This window comes from Simochromis diagramma, unplaced genomic scaffold (genome assembly GCF_900408965.1).
Source record: "Simochromis diagramma unplaced genomic scaffold, fSimDia1.1 OVJJ01000596.1, whole genome shotgun sequence".
Classification (NCBI taxonomy): Eukaryota; Metazoa; Chordata; class Actinopteri; order Cichliformes; family Cichlidae; genus Simochromis; species Simochromis diagramma.
This window is the reverse complement of record NW_024387245.1, coordinates 5,457,841-5,482,378: the sequence shown is the minus strand read 5'-3', so window position 1 is coordinate 5,482,378 and position 24,538 is coordinate 5,457,841. Positions and strand designations below refer to the sequence as shown.

The following is a 24,538-nucleotide window of genomic DNA, read 5'->3' as shown; positions in this document are numbered from 1 at the left end:
TGATATGGAAGCAATGCCATTAAGAAATAGGAAATAAAAATCCAGCAAATCCATCTATTGTTCAGCAAAGTCTCACCAGAAATGGTCTTAGAACGTAACTACTGCGATAAACGAGGAACCACTGTACACAGAAAAGTATAGATTTTGATCCAGCATACTATATCAAAAGGGTGTGATTACTTTTTTTAAATTATGAAAATTACTGTTTTATATGCCAGTGGTGTGAGCTGATTTTAAATTGAAGATTTCCCACATGTTTTAATACATTTGTGCGATTACTCTGCACTGTTGGCTTTAGTGTGTATGTGCATATTAAAGCAGGACACATTACGGATGCACAGGAGGCCAGAGGGGCAGCATTTTGTTATGAGCAGTGCCAGGGTTACAGGTTTAACACCAGCTTTTTTAAAAATTTTTCATCACCTTCTGCATTAATAATAAAACGTACACAGAAACACACGCACATGTGCGCACACACGCACAAGTAATCACTTGGGCCAGTCGGACGCTTGTGATTACACATGACGTTTCCATGGTGACACGAAGCTCAGCGGCAATGGGCAGGGTGGGGCCCCGAGAACTGTTGCCGTGGCAACCTACCAATAGCATTGGGCATCTGGTTCCAGCTGAAGTGGAAATCCGAGGTGTTGGACTGGATCATCGGTGTGGAGCCGTTAAACGGACAAACTTTCTTATAGTAACAAATATCTGCAAAAGACACACAGGATTCAGGTTAAAGGTATTTATGTTACACCACGATCGACAGCAGCCTTTTATTGTGAGTTGAAGAGGGCAGACAGCTTTTTGTCCTTTTATATAGCTGAAGCAGAGGGATAAAAAGCTTCCTCAATCTTAATATTCTGGAGCTGTCTCTGTGCAATGATTTTTATTCCAGTAGCAAAGGAAAAAGGCAGATAGCCGACATTACACAACATCTGAAATGTCTGGAGTCAAGAGAGGGATGGTGGTGGGGGGCACTCACAGTTGTAACACAACAGCAGACCTGCCTCCCCGTCTTCATACACATCAATGGCCGCTACAAAATTTACCTGCAGGCACAAAGAAGTCAGTTTAGTGAAATCAAAGACGGTTCAGAGGCGAAAGGTCAAATAGGAGACAGTGTTTTTAACAAATAATGTCAGGTCAGCACCCTCAGGGCAATACAGAAGATACACTGCATGTCAGCTACAGATTTACTCTTCTCTAAATAGAAAGCAGAATGAGATGCTTTATTAAGGCAGCTGTTCATCCTACAGCCTGCTCATCCATTTCTCCCTTCTCTCGCCTCCCCAGCTGGTGGCTGTGAATGACAATGTTTGATTCACCCAAGCAGGCTGGTAATCAGCAGGTAAATAAAGCCGCTAACTAAAGGTTTCAGTCCCATTTGGCTTCAATAAACATCACATAGAAATGCAAGAAAGCAAAGAGAAAGCCGCTAATATGTGTGTGTGTGCCTGTGTGCCTCACCCTGTTGGCCTCTGCGTGATGAAGCCGGTAGGCATCTCCAGTGCTCTCATTGATCAGGTCAAATTGATGTTTGTAGGCCACACAAATCATATTATCATTTTCCCCGGTTGGACCGTCCACCAGCGACATCACCACCGGCGGGTCGCACAGACAGATCTCCTAATGGGAGCGTGGTACACATGGTTAACATTAGCACTCTTTACTTTTACACTCCTGTCTTCGTTCTTCTTTCACCCTCTTCTGTTTGATAGATAATTAGACTCTTTTTTAGCCCCCATTACATTTGGGTATTGAATACAATGTGCATGCTTGATTCATATGCTGTTTTTCCACCTTCTCTTTGCTCATGTGGACTTTGATTTACCCGTATGTACTGAAACTCCTCCACTGGAGAATCCGCTCCTGTGGCGACGGCGCTGAAACGCGGATGTTTCCTGGTGATGAGGAGGAGTTTGTTCCTGATGGCTGCTACTATCCTCAGCTCTGAGCCGTGGTGGGTGTTAATAGAGTACAAATGGCAACCTAGGACATAGCGGATGAGAGGGGAGGCTGACAAAGAGATGGAAACTATAATGGATGTTTACTGCTGCAGGTGTCGTTCCCTGGCATCGTCCCGCAGATCAATGCATGCCGCTCAGACAGCTGGCATGACACCAGTGGATATAACACTGTGTGTGTATTTGTGTGTACACTGTAAAAAGGAGATTCATTAAGGTTGCACTTCAGAATTGATTAGATACTTGTTAACCTTGTAAACAACCTCATAAACATATTCAGATAATCCTTCAACAGGTCAGAAATGTAGATGTTTACTTCTTTAGGAACATTTGTACAGATGAACAATATTTAAAGCTCAAAGACATTTTTTTATGTCTGTAAGCCAAAAGCTCAGGTTTCAATCTGCTCGAAAAGCTTGTTTTCCAAGTTTTTCTACTTGCATTGAGCTGTTGTCAGCTTGGCATGGATTTCTTCATATGTCCATCTCAGGCCAGCACTGTGGCTTTGGCTGCGCCTAATATGATGAAGCACAGGCCTGTTCCAGAAAACAGAGTTTGCTAACCCTGAGATGAGGATTCCCTAATCCCTGGGCTATTCACAGACTATTCACTGGCAGATTTTCTTTAACAAACCCAGAGTTTCTCTCTGACTCCTCCCCTAGGTTTGTGCCTAACACAGCTGACTGAATCTCTCTTTCCTTTCCACATTCATGCAATTGATAGCAAAACAATCAAATGTGTTAATTTGCAGAAGTTTATGTCGTTACAGATGCTAATTAGATTACTTTTTTACTTCAAGCTGTGCTGGTTGCTTAAGCCACCACATTCTTCCACATTTATGGGGTGGCTGTGGCTCTGGAGCTACATCGGAGTGTGATAGTAAGCAACACCTGCCAGAGGCCAGTGGAGAAGTAGGTTCCCAAGTAGGAACTTCTTTATCTCCCGTTTATACCAACAGGAGCATGGCGAGATGCTATCAGTCGATCCAATCTGTCTTAAAATAGGTTTTAACGTTGATCTGAATGTAAGAGGTTTCATCACCAAATTAGCTCTTTTCCACAGTATGCCTTTTTTCCTGTCTCCCTCCCCTCACTCCCAACTGAACCTGGTTCTGCCGGAGGTTACTTCCTGTTAAAAGGGAGTTTTTCCTTCCCACTGTTGCCGAATGCTTGCTTACAGTGGGTTGCCTGATTATTGGGATTTTCTCTTGTGTTATTTTAGCATCTTGACCTTACAATTTAAAGCACCTTAAGGGGTAATAGACACACTAATCCACCACATGCTTAAGTTGCATTACCAGCAGGGGGAAATAATAGATTTAAAGCCAAGGAGTCGTGAATGACCAATGTATGAAGTACATTTCAGGCTCCTTTTATGCCAGAAACGATTAAGCTAGGTAGCTGATATGTATCAACATTTAAATGTCTTGGAAATGTCTCTTTAAATGTTTTTACATTTATTTTCATGATGGCTTGAATTTAAGCATGCATGTCTGTTTCACACTTGAGCTGCTGTTGAAGGATGCGGACAAAAAGAGCAATTTTGTAGTCTCATATTATCCTCAAATAAACCTAAAGGTATTAACAGGGGGAAAAATTTATCACAGGTGTTCGGATGGGGAACTATCTGATGCTTTCAACTTCAGTCAAATTCAAGCAGATTTTTCTATCTTGCATAAGTGTATTTACCTTTTTCAATGTGAGGATTGTTTTGCATTCTGTGCAACTGTGTGCATATTCTTGCAGATCCTGTGCGTTACCTTTCGTTTTCTCCAGTTTGTTTTCCCGGCTGTCGCACTTGCCCCTGATTAGTTGCCTCTCCTCCAGGCCTTTCTTGATCGTGCTGAGTCTGAACACATAAAGCCGAGCATCTTTTCCTGGAAACAAAACAAAAAGCTCTTCTGTTTTTTCTGCACAAAGGCTACCCTCAATTTGCTAGCTCTTATTTAGCATCCTCCCACGGCCATGCAATGGCGTGGTATTGCAGGAGGATTACTAGAAGGCTTCTTAAAGCTGGCGCACTCGCAGAAGCTTCATCAAAGCCCACACACAGTCGTGACAAATGCCTGCCATCGCATAATGACTATCAAACCTGGACGATCCCTACTTGCTTATCATCTGCAGATCAACCATTTACATTCTTTCACAGTTAAAGCAAACATCAGACAAGTCCAACTGCTGTTTGTTAGTACACAGCCACGTCTCGGTTGAACTACTTGTGTGTCCTTTAAATCTTAGTCACCCTCTGTGTTTAATTTTATCTGTCTGCCTGTCTGGATATCTCTTAGTACTTTATAACCCCCTGCACTCTCACAGTCTATGTGGTTCTTCAGACAAACAGACACTCTTTTGTATACACATGCACACAGAACCCCTTTAGGGACTCGTTCTGTGCAGGTCAGCTTCCTTAAATCTCGGCGATGGATCGATGTTTTCACCGGACCAGTGGAGGTGGGCAAACGTGTACACACTAACGCACACAGGAAAAGACAGATAAAATGTAAGGTGAAGAAAAAGAACAAACATAAAGACAATCTGCTCCAAATAGTGCTGTGAGTCAAAAAGAGGATTTCAAAGGATGACAGGAGATCTCTGATGTGCAGGGAGGCAGTGCTTAGCAGTATCCTCCCAGTGGTCTAAGCCTACCTTTGTCAGTGCGGGTGATAAGCAGGTCCTGAGGCTCGAGAACGTGCATCTGCTTCACCACCATGGTTCTGTCGAACACGTGCACTGGGGGAAGGCTCTGTGGCTCTGAAAGACAAGTCACAAATCACATGATTAAAGAAAGATTCAAATTAAAAAGAAATATCCCCGCCCCAAGTAGGGATTAAAAAAAGAAAGAGCATTTAAATAAGAAAATATTGATTGTGTCACTCACCAATGCCTAACCCTGCTGGATCAGGGCCTGAAACAGGGACAACATCATTACCATCATCATGTTAGCTGCTGCTCTCGACATTCTGCTGAGTATTGAACAATTATGCATGGGTGCTTTAATTTAGATGGCACAGGGCGTATTGATTAGAGTGACCTCACCATCGAGCAGCATGACCCCTGCTGCGTCTGTGGCAACCAGCACTGACTGACCCCAGGAGTCAGCGCACACGATATCATAGGGGAATGTGCTGCAGAACAACTGGGACTCCCATGGCTGGAACACACATATTGATACAGCGCACAATAGGATTAATATTCACTTGGTTTGATAGGACTACAAATAAATCATAAATTTACCCCCCCCCGGGTTCTTTAAGTGCTTTTTAAACATTTCAAACATAAAGTTGTTTTGTAACGGCAAAAAATTCAAAGGTTCTTTCAAGTATTAAGATCAATGCGGTGAGACGCTTTAAAGATGTGCACCTCACCTCTTTTCTGCACAAGCCTGTGGTGACGAGGCTAGTCGGCGCATCGCCTCTCACTATAGTCTTCAGCTTGAGGGCCTGGGGAAGAAACGGCATCAGATATGACACACGGCGTACACCTCTGAATTCTGCACTGATGGAAGTCTGAAGTCTTGCATCACCACAGTGTCTGACATCTGAAATCAAGATTTGCTCCCATGTAGCTAATGTTAGCATAAAATTCATGCTGTTGCCACGATGAGAAGGCGGCATTTTACCGCTGTGGTTGTTAGAGGTAACGATGATTTCTTTTATAAACAGATTTATAGTTACTCTGTATTTTCCAACCTCAAATGAGGCAGGACAGAATGAAGAATAAAGTTCAGACCTACACAAATATACACATTTTTTGAGATATTTCTGTTTCTTGAACTCTTTTCCCCATTAAGATGATCTGAAATCTACCCTGCATCATTAATGGCAAGTTTTGACGCCTTAGTAAATATCAATAAAGATGTGGTTCAATGACCATTAGAATAAATGGATTTCCCTAGGGTACCTGCATGAATAGAGACCATCCTCACTCATTTCTGATGCACATCCACTCATGTTGTTCAATAGGCAGGCTGAAATATGACAGGAACCAATCAGAGGGTTGCTTCTAACAGGGTATCTAGGGGTAAAGAGTTAAGTAGTTCTTTTTCAGCCACTGGGTTTGAGTCCTTTCAATAAACAGGATCAATCTATGTGCTACTAAAGGGGCATTTTTTAAACATATATTTTGATGTTATATGTGGCTATTATGAGGCCTTGATGAACTGCTATGTATTTTTCTATCTTTTGGGCTCCATCATGTAGCTGTAAACAGGTAGCTTGCCAATGAGCTAGCATCTATCACAGTCATTCTCTGTGTTTTTTAATGACACACTGGATACTTTATATCCTCCAACATTCTGCTTGGTGGAGGAAATTGCATTTTACGGTATTTATCTGTTATTTAAATAACGCTTTCACACTCGTGGACCTTGCGCAAGATAAATGAGCCCTAACTTGCTGAAATACGCATGCTGTTTTCTATTACTGCTATTTGGCCTGACATTGCTTGTTTTTCATGCTTATTTAGGTTCTGAGATCTGTGACGGCTCAAGAAGGTGACTGTACAAAAAGAAAAGTCATAATGCATCAAAGGTTAAAGCCGTTTCAGAATTCAAACACAGTTCGTACAAATGTGCAAGCTGCAACCATCTGACTGAAAGTGCCAATCCAAGCTGCACAAAGCATTACCATGCCTGCATAAACAGGCAATCTGGAGATGATGAGATCAATACAAACCACCACTGCGGTGGCTTAGCCATACAGCATACTAAAGCATCCTTCAGAACAGATCCATGAGAAATCATATTCAGATTTATGAGACATTAATGGGGAACATGACATCACTGTGTACTACGTGCACAACACAGTGACTGACCCCACTGTGAGTCAGTTTAGCTGACAAATGGCTTGTCCCTAAAATAACTGAACAATCAATGACCGAAGATGTTAGTCTTCCACTGTTTTAATGCTTTATAGAAGAGCACGTCGATACCTAAGCTTTGTATTTACAAGTCGAGAACAGTAGAAACGAGATAGAACAGTTACGTAAAGAAAAGGAAACAAGGACAACAAACAAAGAGAAAAAGAGAGAATTACTAAGATTAATAAACAGCTGCTCGTTTAGAGTCGACTATAAATGGTTTTGACTTTAAAAACTAATTTCCTCCAACAGGTTTTTTCTACAGGGTACAGCTGTTATAACTAGTGTCTAGTTTTTAAGGCTCATATAGACTATTATAAAACAATGAGTGACGATGAAGGCATTATTAGTACTACTCAGTTCAAACCTTTGGACTTTGGATAGATTTTCAAGTTGATCAAAAAAAAAAAGAAAGAACAAATTGTAGTAAAATTATTGATGTATTCGGTTTATGAGGGCAATTATTGATTTATTATAATTTAACTCATGCTGACAGTCACATTACTCTGAAACTGTATGAGTGATCACATCAAAAATACCCACTATCTCCCAGCCTCACACAAAAAAAGGTCAGCCGGGTTCATTGCCATGTATGGTGCTTTGTAAGGTTTTTTCCCAGTATGATTATATCAGGTATATCAGCCACACAGTGACCTTCTTAGATTATTATTCCTTCTTTATCCTCCTGCAAGCAGGTGTTCAGTTCATTCGGCCTTTGAAACCCAATCAGTACAAAGAGCTTCCTCATTAATGACTGAGAGAGGGTAGTTTCTCCTGCAGTGGTAGGCAGCACTCATTACATCTGCATTTTTAGAGGGAAACAAAGAGAATAGAGCGAAATACACTAACCCATGCTAGGCAGTTTCATTTCTAAAGACCAGACTGAAGTGACTCGGGTACCTTTTCTGTTTAGTTTAGGATTATTGTTTGACTTCCCAGGCAACTCCGATTAGCATTTACTTTTCACTTGCCTTACAAATTATTACTTTTCTTCTTAAAACATCAAACAGAAGAAGCTGGTAACTGTGGAAGCACTTTTTTCTCTTATGAGTAGGACAAATTTTAACACCCTTTTTAATTTCTTTGAGTAGCTAAATCATTTGGAAAGTTTCCTGGAAATTACATCAAAAATACATGACCCATAAAGTAAATACGCCCCCACCAAAAAAGCCCAAATATGGAGAAATGGAGTGTATAGGGCTGTATAAAGCTCAATGATGTTTTTCAGCATAGACAGAAAAACAATTTGTTCCTCTTTCTGAATTAAGCCTCTGATTACAGCTCAAGTCTGAAGTGTTCACTACAATAGAAGCTGATCAAAAAAAGGATTTTGTGAACAATAATCATGTAAAAAAATACTATGACTTGTTCAAGGTCTGCAATGTCATTTCTACAACACTAAACCACGATTTCTATATATGGAGCTGAGCAATAGCTCTTTAGTCTTTCTGAACATCTTTCAAAGCTTTTCTTTGGACATTGGCAGCTTTTTCTCTCCTTTTCAGTTTTGTCCTTTTATCTGACTATTTTCAGACTACTTTCAGTTTGTTTTTCTTGTTCTAATTCTGTTCTAATTTCTTTCTAATTTGCTCCTACTTCTTCAGTGAATCTACAAAAATGTTAATGATAACACAGTCTGACAGGCATAAAATAGCATTTTTGCAACAACAAGGTGATTCCCAAATAACTATTAGCCAAACTCTTGGCATGGTGTGCAGTTTGTTCTTAAAACATCTGAGGAAACTGGATAAGTGGAGGACAAAAGAAGTGCCAGACCTAAAATCTATCTACAGCAGATACATCTCTGTAGGCCCTCCCTCTATTTATGTCAAATAACACAAGAACTGGACCACAAATCAGTGGCAACTGATGTATCCGCATTTGAAACTTTTGGTTCAATTCTGTACATGTGAATATGTACGCAGGAGGTCATTGGAAATCCACATTAGTGAAGCAGTGTGGGATCATCTTAACGGAGGAAAGGCAGCCGATGTCCAAATAAGAGCTCTGAATGGCCTTTAGCAAGCCTGGAGAACTGTTCCTGAGGACCGCCTGAGAGAGTTCAGACTGAAAGTAGTCATACCAAATATTGACTTTCAAGCTCATTAAATTTGTACAAACTATGTTTTTACCTTATATATGCTGTATTTCCATATATGTTTGCACATATTTCAATAAACTGTTGCACCTTTCTCCCATAGCAAAATGAATGAAAATGAGAGGTGGCTTAAGACTTGCACAGAATTGCACGTGTACATGTTCTCTGGAGTTTCTCACAGAACGCATGAGGCTATTTTACATGTCTCTGTGTGCTCAGTACTTAGTTACCTGCCCTATTCTGACAAACTCAGCCTGGCGTGCCTCCTCCTTCTTACGTGCCGACTTTGGAGACTCGGGCAACACATCGCTGAAGGACCGTCTGTTTAACATGTTCTGGGGAGAAAAGGGAACCTAAACATGGAACGCACAGAATGTGACACATGCGCGCACACACGCAGCCACACGGAGAGAGAAAAAGAAAAGCAACAAGGGTCTTAGAAGTGAAGTGAGAACAGCAAGAGTGAACAGTGCACTGCGTGAACTAAGCTGTATTAGGAGCAACAGTGAAAGGAGGGGAAAAAACAACAGATATAAGAACTAAAGTGATGTGAGGAGAGAGAGCCCTGCTGAGAAAGTCAGCATTGCAGCAGAATCCAGTGGAGTGTGGTGCAGTATGCGGAGGCTGCAGTGAAATACAGCAGAGGACAAATCAGCAGCGACTCCAGTCGCTGCAAGTGACTGAAGTGACAAGGAGGAGTCAGGAGGAGAAGAGTGGATAGATGGCAAAAAAAAGTACAACAACAGGTCTCTGCAGCAGAGTCGTGGACGGAAACGCTGCTGTACCTTGTGCAGGTCAGGCATGAGGTCTTGATAGAGCGAGCGGATCAGCATGTCGAGGGTCCGCTGACGCTTCTGGGCAAACGTCGGTGTCTCCAGTGTGGCTTTCTCTCCATTGATTACTGAAGGAGATGAGGGAAGATCAGTGTAAGGGAGACAGAGGGGACGCAAATATGTCAGCATATCTGATGAACTTTTTTTGAACACTTTCATACATTTGACTAATAAAAAGTCCCTGAATTCTTGGTGATCGGTAAATACAGGCGGGGATGGGAGAGGGGGTCCAAACAGTGGAACGCTTTCCTCTGAGAAGATCTTTAACCTGCGGCAGAGAGCACACACATGAGATCGTAAAGAGCCGCAGATCAAGTAACTTCATCGACTCTTCTGTAAACCAAACACACTCACCTGTAACTGTCATTCTGGCTATTGTACCTAACTAATGCAAAAATATCTAGATGTGAAAGTAAAGGAAACAATTAAACCACATACAGTCAAACACATACAGTTCCACTGCTCTGATGTGGATGTGACTTCATTATCTCAAGCTGGTGTAAACATGGCTCATGTTGTTGGCTACCACTTAATCTCTGTGACAGTCGCTGTCCATGTGAAGGATACGGGTGAAGTGTGATCGGATCATAGACGGCTTGAAGGATGACGAGGCATCATCGCCTTCCTGGAATACTATGGTAACAATGTCATTTCCAATGTGCCTCTTTCTCTCCACCTGACAGAATAGATGAACAAGAGAGACACCGAGATAAGGAAAAACACGGCAAATTAACCTCGGCACCCTGCAATTTATGTGTCACAGGAATTATCTACCAATAATTATTATTTTAATAAATGGCAATACAGAACTGCATGTACAGATGATGACCAATGAATTCTTTGACTTTGAAACATGGTAGTTATTGGGCAGGTTCTGGAGCTATAGAAACATCATTCCTATGATTTGCTAGGCCAAATCAGCCACCCAAATACTTTACCAGTGTTTTTGAGACCACACAAATGCATGCACTTTGTGTCATGCAGTGTGTTTGTCCTTAATTCACTGATCATCTATTAAAATTTACTGAGTTTCTTTTCTTCCAGGACTAAAACTAAGCCAAAATGTCAGATTTTAAACCTATACAATCATGTAAAAATGCCCAAAGTCTAGTCTGAAACTCTCGTGGTCCCATTACCAGTAAAAATATATTTCTTTCATATCAAACAATACAGAAGTATTGCTGTATATGATTAACACAACACCTTCACCAGTTAAAACAATCTGACTTTACATTACACCAACACTAAGGTGTGATATAGAGTGTGACTGGAGCTCTTCTCAGTCATGCACCCACATGCACTACAGGCACAGACTATTCCTTATTAATCACTGCCAGAGTGAATATCTCAAGATGTGTCAGATTTGCTAAGCAGCAGCCCTTTGAAATCGTACCTAAAAAACCTGGGATTACAGAAGGAGGCAACGATGCCCATTTCTTTTTATTCTTCTCCTCCTGTACTAACAGGATTCTACTGCATTCGTGCCACAGCACTCCCTTATGCATACATAACAACTGTATACATAAAGATACAGAAATAGACATTGAAAGGAGTACTGAACAACAGTGTTGTCAGTCTCCTGGTATTTTTGTCACTTTTGTATGATTGCAGTATTTAATGAGACGTGCTACAGACAGTAGCTGTGTATGGCTTCCCAGCCTTCAGAGTGCAATGTCAGGTTTATGTCACAGCTTCCCTAAGTGATTGAACTGGTCATTACCATTTTTCTTTTCTTTTATTTGTTTGTGTAATGGTTAATGCATCAGTTTGAGTAAGCTCTGTAATCAAAATTATATTTTTAATGCTAAACTATAATTATTGTTGTTATTGATGAATTTTGAAATGTACCGTTTTACATAAAAAACAGGTAAAATAGTAAAGGAAATTATTGTTTTTTGATTAAGATGCCAAATTACAGTCAGTTACTTGCATTCCTGAATGGAAACATGAGCTATTGTGGTTGAATTTAAAGCTTAACTAACTTCCAACTTCTGAGAGAAAGCCAGTGGGCTGGCTGAAATGGTGCATGGATTCAGTTTGTTAACTGTCTAATAAATAAATGTGTTTTTGACAGATTTTTAAAATATTTGTGTTTTGTTGGTTTTATGACTGGTGGTCTAACACATATAAAGTCAGAGGTGGGGAAAGAGATCATTAAGACCCCAGCGCAGAATGGGGCAGGGTATCAGGAGCCATCAGCTGATGTTGGCTAAAAATCTAAAAAAGATATTTCACGGAAAACCACAATTTCAAGGTTTTACCAAAACTATTCGAATGATTCTTCTGAACATCATGAATGTTTGTACAAATGCTTATCTCATGTATCCATACTACAATATTTCATCTAGACCAGGGGGTGGGCAACTCCAGGCCTCGAGGGCCGGTGTCCCTGCAGGTTTTAGATGTGTCCTTGAACCAACACAGCTGATTTAAATGACTAAATTAGCTCCTCAACATGTCCTGAAGTCCTCCAGAGGCCTGGTAATGTAGTAATCATGTGATTCAGGTGTGTTGACCCAGGGTGATATCTAAAACCTGCAGGACACCGGCCCTCGAGGCCTGGAATTGCCCACCCCTGATCTAGACCAATGATCCGGAGAGACATAGTGGCTGACTGTAAAAAAAACCAACGATGTAAAAATATATGAAATCGAGAAAACACTAAAAGTGTTACAAAAAAAACAGAGACCAAATGTGTACAACCACACTTGTAACGCACCTGCTGTTTGTTCTCTTTAGAGTAGGGTAACATCGTGGAGACGTGGAACATGAGCTCATGACCTTGATACACTGTGTAGATGGACTTAATTCCTGTAGTGTCATCTGCAGACAAAAACAGTATAACATAACACAGAGAAAAAAAAACCTTAATGGATGGCCTCCTTTTGAATGTGATGTTTTGTTATGTGATCAAACGGTGCACATTCTTACTCTTGGTGTCTAACCCTCCTCGGTAACCTGCCCATCCCTGCAGTGTAATGGAATCACCCAGCAGACTGAGAAACTTGTCGAAGCTCTCACTTCCCATCTCTGCAACAACACAAGTCACTAAGCAGATATCTTCTATTGTGGTATGTAGTGTTTTTTAATTTAATTTTGGAAAAAGTACACTTTTGGTGACCAGATCTACGCCACTCTTAAGTTTATATGCTAAGCTTAGTTTAGCTTAGCTTAACATGAAAACTGTAAACAAGGTGAAAAAGCTAGCTTGGTTAGTAACATTAATGAGGTTATAGAAAGTCTTGTCATCTTGCTAACTGTTTTAAGCCTATCCTTTAACAAGGCCATCAGAGCTTACTTTATGTTTTCTATATTTTTACATGCTGTAGTGCCTTTTTTAAGAGCATTTCAAGTTGCTATGCATCAATACAACCGTTATATCCCAAATTTGAATAATATGTATGTATCAAGTCCATAGTAACTACATAAATTACTAAAAACTCTAATAAACTACAAAAAAATTGAAAATCAGTTTTGTTTTGCTTACGCATTTTTCTAGTTACAGAAATATCAAAGGTGTAGCCCTCGAAATTTTAAATGCAAAAAAAGTTGAATGAAATAGTTTTCAACCACAGGAAATTCATTCGGACTTCATCATTTCAGTTTTACATTTTTTATAAACTGCAACAAAAACAAAAATAGATATTAATGTGCAAAAAAAACGTGCATGTGCATCAAAATAAACTATACGGAAGAAGATTAAGACCACTGGAAAAAAAAGTGGGCAAGTCTTTCTTTTTCTTCTTTTCCAGAATTCTGAGAAAAAATAATTCTGATGAAAAAGTCAGAATTCTAACTTTTTCATCAGAATTATTTTTTTCTCAGAATTCTGACTTTAATCTCAGAATTCTGGAAAAGAAGAAAAAAAGACTTGCCCACTTTTTTTTTTCTTTCGGTAGCCCTAATCCTCTTCTGTAAAACTATTTCCAACAGTGAAATCAAAGTTCTAAGTGTAAAAAAGGCACAAAGTCAAACATAACTTTCATTAGCACCAGCGGATCTTAAAATGGCCCTAAAAAAAAAAGAAAAATTCCTGCAAATATGACATAATTTCTGGTTTTCGCAGTAAATCGCAGACGTGTTAGTTCATGCTGATAATGTGATGATGTTTATTCCAGCATAGGAAGTGCAATGGACAGTTGATCAGATCCGCAAAGCATGTGTCTGGATTTCTTCTGACGCTATTTTTGCAAACCCATTAGTAGAAGGAAACTGCGGCCAGGGACAAGTTGAATGCATGATATGTAAGTAAACTCCTCTGTTTTCATGTCAAAATGCCTCATCTTATTTGATTGTGGGTCTACCGGGATTTAAAAATAGTTACGCAAATGGAATTAAGGGCACTCCCGTCGGTGTTTAAGGGCTAAACAAGCTAGCGCTAGTGACCAAAAATGATGACGCCCAAAGATGGCAGCAACCTAATTGTTCATATTAAGCTTCAACATGATAATACACTCATAAATGATTGATGTCACAGTGACTGTCCTTTTTAATATACAGTCTTTAATTTGAACACTAAATAATAAATGAGCATAGCAGAATTTACCATTACTAAACATCTCGTCATCTGTGAGCTGTCCATCTTTGGCATACAGCACACCAAACTTAAAGTTGACAGAACCCTAAAAGAAAATTGAGTTAGATTAGAGATTAAAAATGCAAAATAAATTCTACGTTTTTTTTAAAGAAATGTAAAATAACATGTAATAGTAAAGATCCACAAAAGGTAACAAGAAAGGCTAAATACCGATGACCAAGAAAGAAAACTTTTAATCTGCATAACACTTGAAAGAACAATTGTAGTTGTACACATGCAACCATTTCAGCATATAAAAAAGACATATTGACTCAAACATGCAGAACACTAGAAAAAAAGAAAATCAAACTGTATTAATGACAGAAAATTCCAGGATTACTGCAGACATGCTAAATTATCCCATGAAAAACATATCATATTCATACCTCCTGTTCCTCCAACACCAACAGGTCCTGGGGAAAGAGGACACAACAACTGTCACTGACCAGCACTACAGCTAGAGATGACACAGCCTAAGGACATTATGAAGTTTAGATGTTGCTGATCCGGGTTGGCATGAAATGGGTCGGTGCTATATTTCATTAAGAGCCTGCCGTTGTGCTGGTGTCATTCTCACCTTCTGAATCTCTGGGTTGAGGATTTCCCTGGGGCCTTTCTCAAACCTGTCCATGTTCATTGCACTGTACAGGCAGAAGCAGGAGCGGCAGAAAAAGGAGGAGTGGAAGAAACAGAGACAAAAACCCCAAGTGTTTAGGGTTGACGAAAGACAAACAGCCCAAAGGTTAACACTCATTAAAACCTGATACAGGGGATTTCCCATCTAGCCTGAACCATTTGTATTCATTTAGAGTTTGTGCAGCAACTTAGCCTTGAGTAATTTCAAATCTCAAACCTTCTGTTTTCTACATATTTTAATATCTTGTTACCAGTCACTGATGCAGCGTTCAGGTCTCTCTTCTGTGGAACCAGCTCCCACTTTGGCTAGAGGACACGGACAGCCCCTTTACTTTAAGATTAGGCTTAAAACTTTAACTTAGTTATGCGGCACTAGGCCTAGGCTGCTTGGAGCTTCCCATTATGCACTGATTGTTTTTTCTTCTCTCACATTTTTTTACTCTCTGTCTGTTTATAGACTGCTTTGCATTTAATCATTAGTTCACGTCAAACTCCGGCTCTCTTCCACAGTGTGTATTTTCCCCGTCTCCCTCCCCCTCAACCATCTGCTGCAGGTTTCTGTTAAAAGGGAGTTTTTCCTTCCCACTGTCACCGAGTGCTTACACATAGGGGGTCATCTGTTGGGGTTATTTCTCTACTGCTGTAGATCTTTACCTTGTATTGCTGTGATTTGATTTGATTTGATTTGATTTGAATGTTTCTTTTGTTCTGAGTTCAGTTACATTGTGCAATGCAAATAATTACATCTGAACTGTAGAATGAGAAAACAACAATATAAAATCTCATTCATGCATTGGAAAGAGGGTATAAAGAGTAGTGACTAAAAGGTCTGAGCTGCACGTCTCACCTTAGTATGGACTTGACTGATAGTGTTTTTGTTGGGCTGTAGGGAAGGGAAATCTTCAGAGTCCCCTGTGTGAACAAGAGTGACACAGATCAGTGATTATCATATTATAACATAGTGGGTTTTATACATCTGTTCATTTTGGAAATAATTAGTACATTTTTTGGTGTGTGTATTTAGAAATTCAGACCACAAAAGAGATTTTTCAACTACTCGCAGAATAATTACAGAGGACTTAAAAGATTAAACAGAAGCAATTCAAGAGAAGACAAAGTTGTTCTGTTCAACAACAACATCCTGTACCAGTTAGAGTCTGACAGAAACAAGATAAATCAATGTGATCAGGCAGCGGAGGTGCATCACCCTAATCAGGTTCCAGACGAGGCTGGAGGGCAAAATTAGATCCAAGCTATCTTGGTCATGAAACTGAATCACAGAACTAGATGCACACCATAATAATCATGCATCTCTCCCTAACACACACACACACACACACCTACACAAACGGTGACTCAAAAGTGGAGTAGCATAGTGCCTTAAAGACTATTTTTAAGGGACTTTGCACATTTTGTGCTTTTCCGTGTTTAGATCTGAGGAACAAAAAACACACCTCCCACAACTGTTTAATTAAGCAGAAAATGTCGGTGTTCAGGATTAATCTTTGCACCAGTGTGCTAAAACTTTTAATACCTGCACTTTTAGTTGGAGACTTTATATTTTATGGGAATTTAGACTCCACGACTGCCGCTACATTTATCTAACTTGCTTTACAGATTAAGATTTTAAAGAGAATAAATGTTTGTGAATTATTCTTTAAGATTACACACGATGATTTTTTGTTGATCATCTCATTGGGCTGCAGCTATTTGATGAAACTATTGAAAAGTATCTCAGCATTTATCGGTCCAACAGTGAGAAACTGCTTACAATACAATGAAATGCAGTCATGTCATATGATACAGTTTGCTGAAAATGCTTTCAATTAATGATACCTGCAAAAATATAAAACCTTATATATCATTTTACTCAGAAAAAAAAGTATTGCATATATCCTGAAGTGTTGGGAAGGTTACTTTTAAAATGTATTCCACTACAGATTACAGAATACATGCCCCAAAATGTATTTTGTAACTTATTCTGTTACGTTACTCAATCAGAGTAACGTATTCTGAATACTTTGGATTACTTAATATATTATCAAGCTTTTTACAACTACATGAATGTACTATTGCTGTGTGATTTATTACTATTACTGAAGGTTATTCGCCATACTAATACCAACCAGATTTTTAAATCTTAATATAAAATGAGTAACAGTAGGGTGGACATTAGGTAAGGCTGCACTTTTTGGAGCGATCTCGTATAGAAAACTATTCCGCGTGTATATAAAACAGGCCCACAGCTCCAAAAGGGACCTTTGGCTAATACGTCAGTTCTGTGTCGGGCTCGTAGCCGAAAACTAGCTTTACTTTGTTGTCTGGGTCAACTTTGCCAGCGAGAGACAGAGAGAGGCGTTGAAAGGCTGCTGCAACGGAACTTATTGTTTGGGAGGAAAACACGAACACAGTGTAAAGTCGGGTCTTAATAGCTTACTTACAACTGGGCTACACTGTCCATGAGGCTGCATTCTTTAGGGCTATGCCAATAACACTCTGCCTATTGCATTCATATTAAATAATTTTTTGAACAATAATTTTTGAAAATATTTCGTCACGTCATTATTTGGGCCGCAAGTAGGGGTGACATGGGCCGAGAGATTGAGACACAGGCCTCTTAATGCGTGTTTTGTTTGGGTTTCCACCGGCGTGGAATTACCAAAAATAGAGAGGGGACAGCCTAACATATGAAACAGGAAAAGACCGCCGTGTAATCCAGTTACTTCAACAAAGTAACTGTATTCTGAATACCACCTTTTTAAACGGTAACTGTAACGGACTACAGTTACTCATATTTTGTATTTTTAATACGTAACGGTGGTACATGTATTCTGTTACTCCCCAACACTCATCCTGAATGTCTAAGAGATGTGACGCATTTAAAATTACTGCTGCTAGGTGCATAGACAGTGAACTCACCGTCTTTCTCCAGAGGATGGCTCGGTACTGGGGAACACGTTGGTTGTTCTGGTCCGAGAGGACCACCGATAGGTAGAAGGGATTCTTCTCTGCATCCGTGCCCACATAATTTTGGTGGACTATGGTGGACAGAGATCATTTACAGATATGATTAAGATTAAGAGATCAAGATTATTCAACTGATTAACTTATACAATAGTAAAATGGATATTAAATCAAAGCCCTGCCATAATTTTTACTCTAGATGCAGGAAAAAAATGATAAATTGAGCTGGAAATTTCTGCCTCCTATAACATTTTGGATTTGGTCCTTAAATAAACAGCTAATCCTATACAACACTCCAACAGCATCTGTAATCACTAATGGACAAATATCCAACCCATTCAATTTAAACAGAGGTACGAGATAAGGATAATCATCATCTCTTCTGGCACTTTTCATTGAACTTCTTGTCTCAGCCATAAGACAGACAGATGACATCATAGGTATAGCAACAAATTTACATAATCAAAAATTCAGTTTATATGCAGATAACATTCTTCTTTATTAACTAATCTGACAACTCACTTTCTGTCAGTCCACACTCTGATCAACTGCTTTGGAAAGTTCTATGGCTACTCAGTCCTCTGGTCGAAATCCAAGATTCTGCTTTTCAGCCATACACAGTGGGACGCTGGGACTTACAGTGGGGCAAAAAAATATTTAGTCAGCCACCGATTGTGCAAGTTCCCCCACTTAAAATGATGACAGAGGTCAGTAATTTGCACCAGAGGTACACTTCAACTGTGAGAGACAGAATGTGAAAAAAAAAATCCATGAATTCACATGGTAGGATTTGTAAAGAATTTATTCGTAAATCAGGGTGGAAAATAAGTATTTGGTCACCTCAAACAAGGAAAATCTCTGGCTCTCACAGACCTGTAACGTCTTCTGTAAGAAGCTTTTCTGTCCCCCACTCGTTACCTGTATGAATGGCACCTGTTTGAACTCATCATCTGTATAAAAGACACCTGTCCACAGCCTCAAACAGTCAGACTCCAAACTCCGCCATGGCCAAGACCAAAGAGCTTTCGAAGGACACCAGGAAAAGTATTGTAGACCTGCACCAGACTGGGAAGAGTGAATCTACAATAGGCAAGCAGCTTGGTGTGAAAAAATCAACTGTGGGAGCAATCATCAGAAAATGGAAGACATACAAGACCACTGATAATCTCCCTCGATCTGGGGCTCCACGCAAGATCTCATCCCGTGGGGTCAAAATGATCATGAGAACGGTGAGCAAAGATCCCAGAACCACACGGGGGGACCTGGTGAATGACCTGCAGAGAGCTGGGACCAAAGTAACAAAGGTCACCATCAGTAACACACTACAACGGCAGGGAATCAAATCCCGCAGTGCCAGACGTGTTCCGCTGCTGAAGCCAGTGCATGTCCAGGCCCGTCTGAAGTTTGCCAGAGAGCACATGGATGATACAGCAGAGGATTGGGAGAATGTCATGTGGTCAGATGAAACCAAAGTAGAACTTTTTGGTATAAACTCAACTCGTCGTGTTTGGAGGAAGAAGAATACTGAGTTGCATCCCAAGAACACCATACCTACTGTGAAGCATGGGGGTGGAAACATCATGCTATGGGGCTGTTTTTCTGCCAAGGGGACAGGACGACTGATCCGTGTTAAGGACAGAATGAATGGGGCCATGTATCGTGAGATTTTGAGCCAAAACCTCCTTCCATCAGTGAGAACTTTGAAGATGAAACGAGGCTGGGTCTTCCAACATGACAATGATCCAAAACACACCGCCCGGGCAACAAAGGAGTGGCTCCGTAAGAAGCATTTGAAAGTCCTGGAGTGGCCTAGCCAGTCTCCAGACCTCAACCCCATAGAAAATCTGTGGTGGGAGTTGAAAGTCCGTGTTGCTCGGCGACAGCCCCAAAACATCACTGCTCTCGAGAAGATCTGCATGGAGGAATGGGCCAAAATACCAGCTACTGTGTGTGCAAACCTGGTAAAGACCTATAGTAAACGTTTGACCTCTGTTATTGCCAACAAAGGTTATGTTACAAAGTATTGAGTTGTATTTTTGTTATTGACAAAATACTTATTTTCCACCCTGATTTACGAATAAATTCTTTACAAATCCTACCATGTGGATTCATGGATTTTTTTTTTCACATTCTGTCTCTCACAGTTGAAGTGTACCTCTGGTGCAAATTACTGACCTCTGTCATCATTTTAAGTGGGGGAACTTGCACAATCGGTGGCTGACTAAATACTTTTTTGCCCCACTGTATACCTTGGAATATACGCTCATACCCCACTGATTCATAAAATCCAAGAAGACTTTGACAGATGGACAGAGTAAGCTATCTACTTGAACTGACCCGTGTTATTCCACCTCCAGGCTGGTTCTCCTGGTTTTGATTAGTTTAAGTTAAAAATTTAGATTTTCCTATCATAGTAGGGGCCCAGTCATCTCTCTGCTGTTTTATCTGTGTTTTTAGTCTTTTGTTGTTGATGTTTTTTCATTTTTTGTCTTCCTTCCTGCCTTTTCTTTCATTAAATTCTCTTCTTTCATTCAAAACTTAGAGTTACACAGATCGCAGCAGAGTCTCTGCCTCTTTGGTCGACAGGGTAACATATCCAAACAATGCCAAACAGCCATCCAAACCCAATTAGATGCAGGTTCTCTGCTGCCTCTTTCTTCGTCCTCACCTCAGCTAATGCTTTCTTTTCCTGTGTGTGTGTGTCTCTTTTATTCTATTTGGTTATAAGCTCTGTTTATTCCTAATCGGTGATGTTTTTAAGCTTAAGGTAAGCAGTAACGTGAAGCTGTGTTCCAATTATAGGCTTACTACTGAACCTCGTTCTTTTTGAGCAGCCTCAAGAATTATTGTCATATTTAATGGAGTATAACAGGGAAACAGACACAGAAAAATTTATTCTTATCAGTAAGATGTGTGCCACTGTGGGTGTTTCATCAAACAGGAAGCTTGTGTTAAAGTAGCTGGCCTCGAGTTCATAATGTGTTGTTTTGTGCGATGCAGTCGACTCTGCCCGGGCTGTGAGACACAGATGGCTCAGCTGCGGTCCAAAACAGGTCGAGCCAAATTTCTTGCGACGTGGCTCATTTTTAAACTGCCCGTGCCATAGTATGATTAGACCCTGGCCAGAAGAGGAAAAAGATGCCTCTTATTCTGTTATTCCATAGCTGATAGTTTTCTGTCTTAACTTTCCTTCACAAATATCTCTGCTCTTTACCTCACCTCTCAGCTGATCTTCCTCACTAAACTCATTACAGGGAAGCCTCAGCAATGAGCTTTTAAGACTATGGAAGTAATGCAGAGTGGGAATAATGCGGGTGGAGAAATTATGAAAAAGGTGCAGGACAGGTGACCAATACAAATAATTCCTAACAGCTTCTCACAGTTGCTAGGTTGCTGCGCAGTCTCATTTCAGAAGCTAAGGGTAAAATTTTAATTGTGCTATCTTGTGCAGCGTTGTCTGTCTAGTGATACTGTATGTCCTTAGTGAGCTTTCTCCTTGGGTGACGTATTGGGCTGGAGTGTAGTTAAGACTCTCAGTGGGGATATGGTTAGATGAATGAAAAGCGGTGCATGAGGACAAGGCTGATAACAAGCTTCCAAATATGGAGGCATTTCTTGATCTATGTCATGCTAGCTCTGTGCGTGAGTGCATTTTTTAAACAGAGCACAGCAGAGAAGCACTGACCTTTTCCCAAAAAGTATTTAAAGAACCATCTGGTGTGGTACTCTGGATTCTCCAGATGGACATCGGTTCTCCTCCAGGTTCCTGGAGTGTAGTCCAAAGTCTGTTTCAAACACACACACACACACACACACACGCACACACACACACACACACACACACACACACACACACACACACGCACACGCATATGCCACAATGTTATAATGATAGTCACAGCTTGAGTCACAGCAGTCTTCATTGTGGAAAACTGTTACACAATAAAACAGTACTGATTATATTACAGGGCAGGAAATCAGATACAGCAAAAGCAAGCTATAATGTAACTGTTTATTACTTGTATCATGGCTCTCAATTTAAAAATGTGGGAGGACTAAGGTTTGAGATTAAGAGAACCTTTGTCTTTGCGGATTGCATCACATCCTAAATAATACCAAAATGTTGGACAAAATCGAGGCAGTGAATCATAATAGGGCGGCCGCATGATAGAGATGCATTGTTGCTGCATTCTGGAATGCTTAAAAGCAAGATCACAAATCTGACTTCAAGCAATAAGTGCAAGTCATTTTTGGTCAGAGATTTGCCTAGCTGACTCCCTACATCGCAGTTACTGCCGTTTGTACTTTCAGGCTCTGTATTGTAATGCAGGAGCTATTCGCAGTACTGGTGTACTGGTCAGCGTTTCTTCTGCTCACTCAAAGTTATCTCTTGTCATACATTATTAGTAACCAGCTGACAGAGGACAAATGCCATAGCCACAAATAATTTTATGTACATGTGCATGTATTTCTTCACATAAAAATCTTCCTGATGTTTCCACAACAAATGTTTCACAATTAAAGCCTTAATAAGAAATGGGATGGCTTAGTATAAAGGGAATTTAATTAAACACAGATAAAAGGAAATGTTGAGGCTGTGTAAACAGGATAAAGCACTAACTCAAAAGGGACTAAAATATGACTATAGTTGTCAAAAAAAGGAATGACGTATATGATCAGTTTAAGCAGGTGAGGTAAATAAAGACCTGCCACAAGAAGAAAAAAAATGTTTAAATTTCATCTTTTTTTCCCCCACAAAAAAACCCACTAGACAGATGAGATAAAAAATAATTTTGAAATCCCTGTACCCTCTGAAGGTAGCCTGCAGCTAACGGCAGCTTCAAAGTTGGAACGTTTGCTTGCTGTGCTCGAGCTGACATTGCAAATCAATCATCACATCAATATGACAGCTCTGACCAATTTGTCAGTTTGTTTTCATGGGCTCTCTGGCACAAAATAAGGTTTATGATAAATGTGACAATTCTACGTCCTCAGGGGAGAAAAAAGTGTTTGCTGTGCTCTGGCACCGCACTAACCCCTGTGCATATCACTATAAAATAATGGTGTGTTCACCAGGAGTGTGTAGATTGCTTGATGTGAACAATTTCAGCAGCTACAGAAAGCAAACTGGCCTGCATTTAACAAGAAAAAAAAACCCAACTATGGGAGAAAAGCCAGAATTTATGAAACGGGCCTGTTTAATCATCCGTTATTCATCTTGTGACCCCTTAGATATATCTTTTTGACCTAATGGATGAGTCATAAACCCAAATTTGGGAACCACATGAAGAAGCAATTCGTAGCGGCAGCTACATGAGTCATGTTAAAGGGATACTTATTGTCCTCTCTGCTGAGCATTAGATAAGAAAATCAATACCACCTTTATATAACATCGTAATTAGGAGCTTTAGAGGACCTGGAAGGTATTTTTTGTAACTTTGGACAGAACCAGGAAATCAGTTTTCCCATACTTCCAGTCTTTTAATTACTCTACTCTAGCCACCTCTTAAATTAGCTTTAATTTAATACTATTTAGTGAAAGAATGGCGAATGAAAAAGAGCTTAAAATATTATTTTATGAAATTTTCTGTCACCTTCAATCAGCTTGAGTTAAAACAGGCCCTCAAAACAATTACGGATCCAAAAATCAGCACAAGAAAACCTTGAGAGCCAGACTGAGACAAGAGGCTTGTGTGTGATATAGTGCGCACCTCGTCTGAGGAGCCATTCTCCACCCTGAAGCGTCCCGCCCTCTGAATGGCCCCATCTGCATCACTGGATATCAGCTGAGAGGAAGACAGAGACAGACATAGTGAGAGGGAGACATGGTCAAAATTAGACACCTGATAAACAGTGACTTGTGGCAGACAGTAATAAACCGACTATAAATACACCAGAGCCGGCTGCACTCACAGAAAAAAGAGGAACCGTGGTGAAACATCACCTCCATGTGACAACAGCAGCATTAGCAACCCCTTTCCATGAATATGTTACCAACTAACCCTCTTCACCCTTATTCACTCAAGTCTCCCTTCACTTTAGAAACAGTTCTTAACTTTTAAACTTTTCTCCTAATTTTCCTCAGGCACCCTCTACTTATCACCACAATTATCTGTCTCTTGCTGACTCACCTCTTACTACTGCAGCACTAGAGAGGAGACATCATGAGATGAAATGGGAAAGTTAATAGTGTGGAGACTGAGTGAAACAAGAGAAGACAAAGCCTGAGAGCAGCTCAGCTATCCTGTCTAACTGTGTACAGCTTCCAAAAACGGTCCCATATTTGGGCAAATTTTGATGCTTAGTCACTCTCTTGCAAAGAGTTGCAGCTGATTTTTGTGCAAAGTCAGTGATTCCAAGTATGACCTAGAATCATCATCACGTCACCATTTCAATTTAAGCATTTCAGACCTGAGGTGTAGTTATAGTTTTCTAGCTTGCTAATTCAATTTCACAGCACTATGTGCACTCCTGTAAACAGCCCATGATTCTGTAACTTGTAGAACCACCTTTAGCAGCAATAACTTAACAGTTTCTCACATCGCTTTGGAGGAATTTTGTCCCACTCTTCTACACAACATTGCATCAGTTTATTGAGGTTTTTCAGGCAA

General features: G+C 40.2%; 1 protein-coding gene across 7 annotated transcripts in view; it reads right to left on the bottom strand.

Moving 5' to 3' along the window:
* garnl3 (GTPase activating Rap/RanGAP domain like 3) overlaps positions 1–24,538 on the bottom strand; it is a 77,532-nt gene that overhangs the window by 9,498 nt on the left and 43,496 nt on the right. For 5 of the 7 annotated variants that reach the window (XM_040053546.1, XM_040053550.1, XM_040053547.1 and 2 more), the window contains 23 exons: positions 23,639–23,713; positions 21,613–21,712; positions 17,883–18,001; positions 15,811–15,875; positions 14,905–14,968; positions 14,714–14,740; positions 14,298–14,373; positions 12,683–12,781; positions 12,471–12,574; positions 10,319–10,427; positions 10,106–10,151; positions 9,913–10,019; positions 9,704–9,819; positions 9,149–9,271; positions 5,329–5,403; positions 5,000–5,114; positions 4,842–4,868; positions 4,610–4,714; positions 3,724–3,840; positions 1,832–1,989; positions 1,468–1,626; positions 983–1,049; positions 601–708 (listed from right to left, as the gene is read on the bottom strand). In XM_040053546.1, the coding sequence (XP_039909480.1) occupies positions 601–708; positions 983–1,049; positions 1,468–1,626; positions 1,832–1,989; positions 3,724–3,840; positions 4,610–4,714; positions 4,842–4,868; positions 5,000–5,114; positions 5,329–5,403; positions 9,149–9,271; positions 9,704–9,819; positions 9,913–10,019; positions 10,106–10,151; positions 10,319–10,427; positions 12,471–12,574; positions 12,683–12,781; positions 14,298–14,373; positions 14,714–14,740; positions 14,905–14,968; positions 15,811–15,875; positions 17,883–18,001; positions 21,613–21,712; positions 23,639–23,713 (2,161 nt within the window). The remainder of the gene's footprint in view (positions 1–600; positions 709–982; positions 1,050–1,467; positions 1,627–1,831; positions 1,990–3,723; positions 3,841–4,609; positions 4,715–4,841; positions 4,869–4,999; positions 5,115–5,328; positions 5,404–9,148; positions 9,272–9,703; positions 9,820–9,912; positions 10,020–10,105; positions 10,152–10,318; positions 10,428–12,470; positions 12,575–12,682; positions 12,782–14,297; positions 14,374–14,713; positions 14,741–14,904; positions 14,969–15,810; positions 15,876–17,882; positions 18,002–21,612; positions 21,713–23,638; positions 23,714–24,538) is intronic. The other 2 variants (XM_040053552.1, XM_040053548.1) reach the window with 1 other exon arrangement.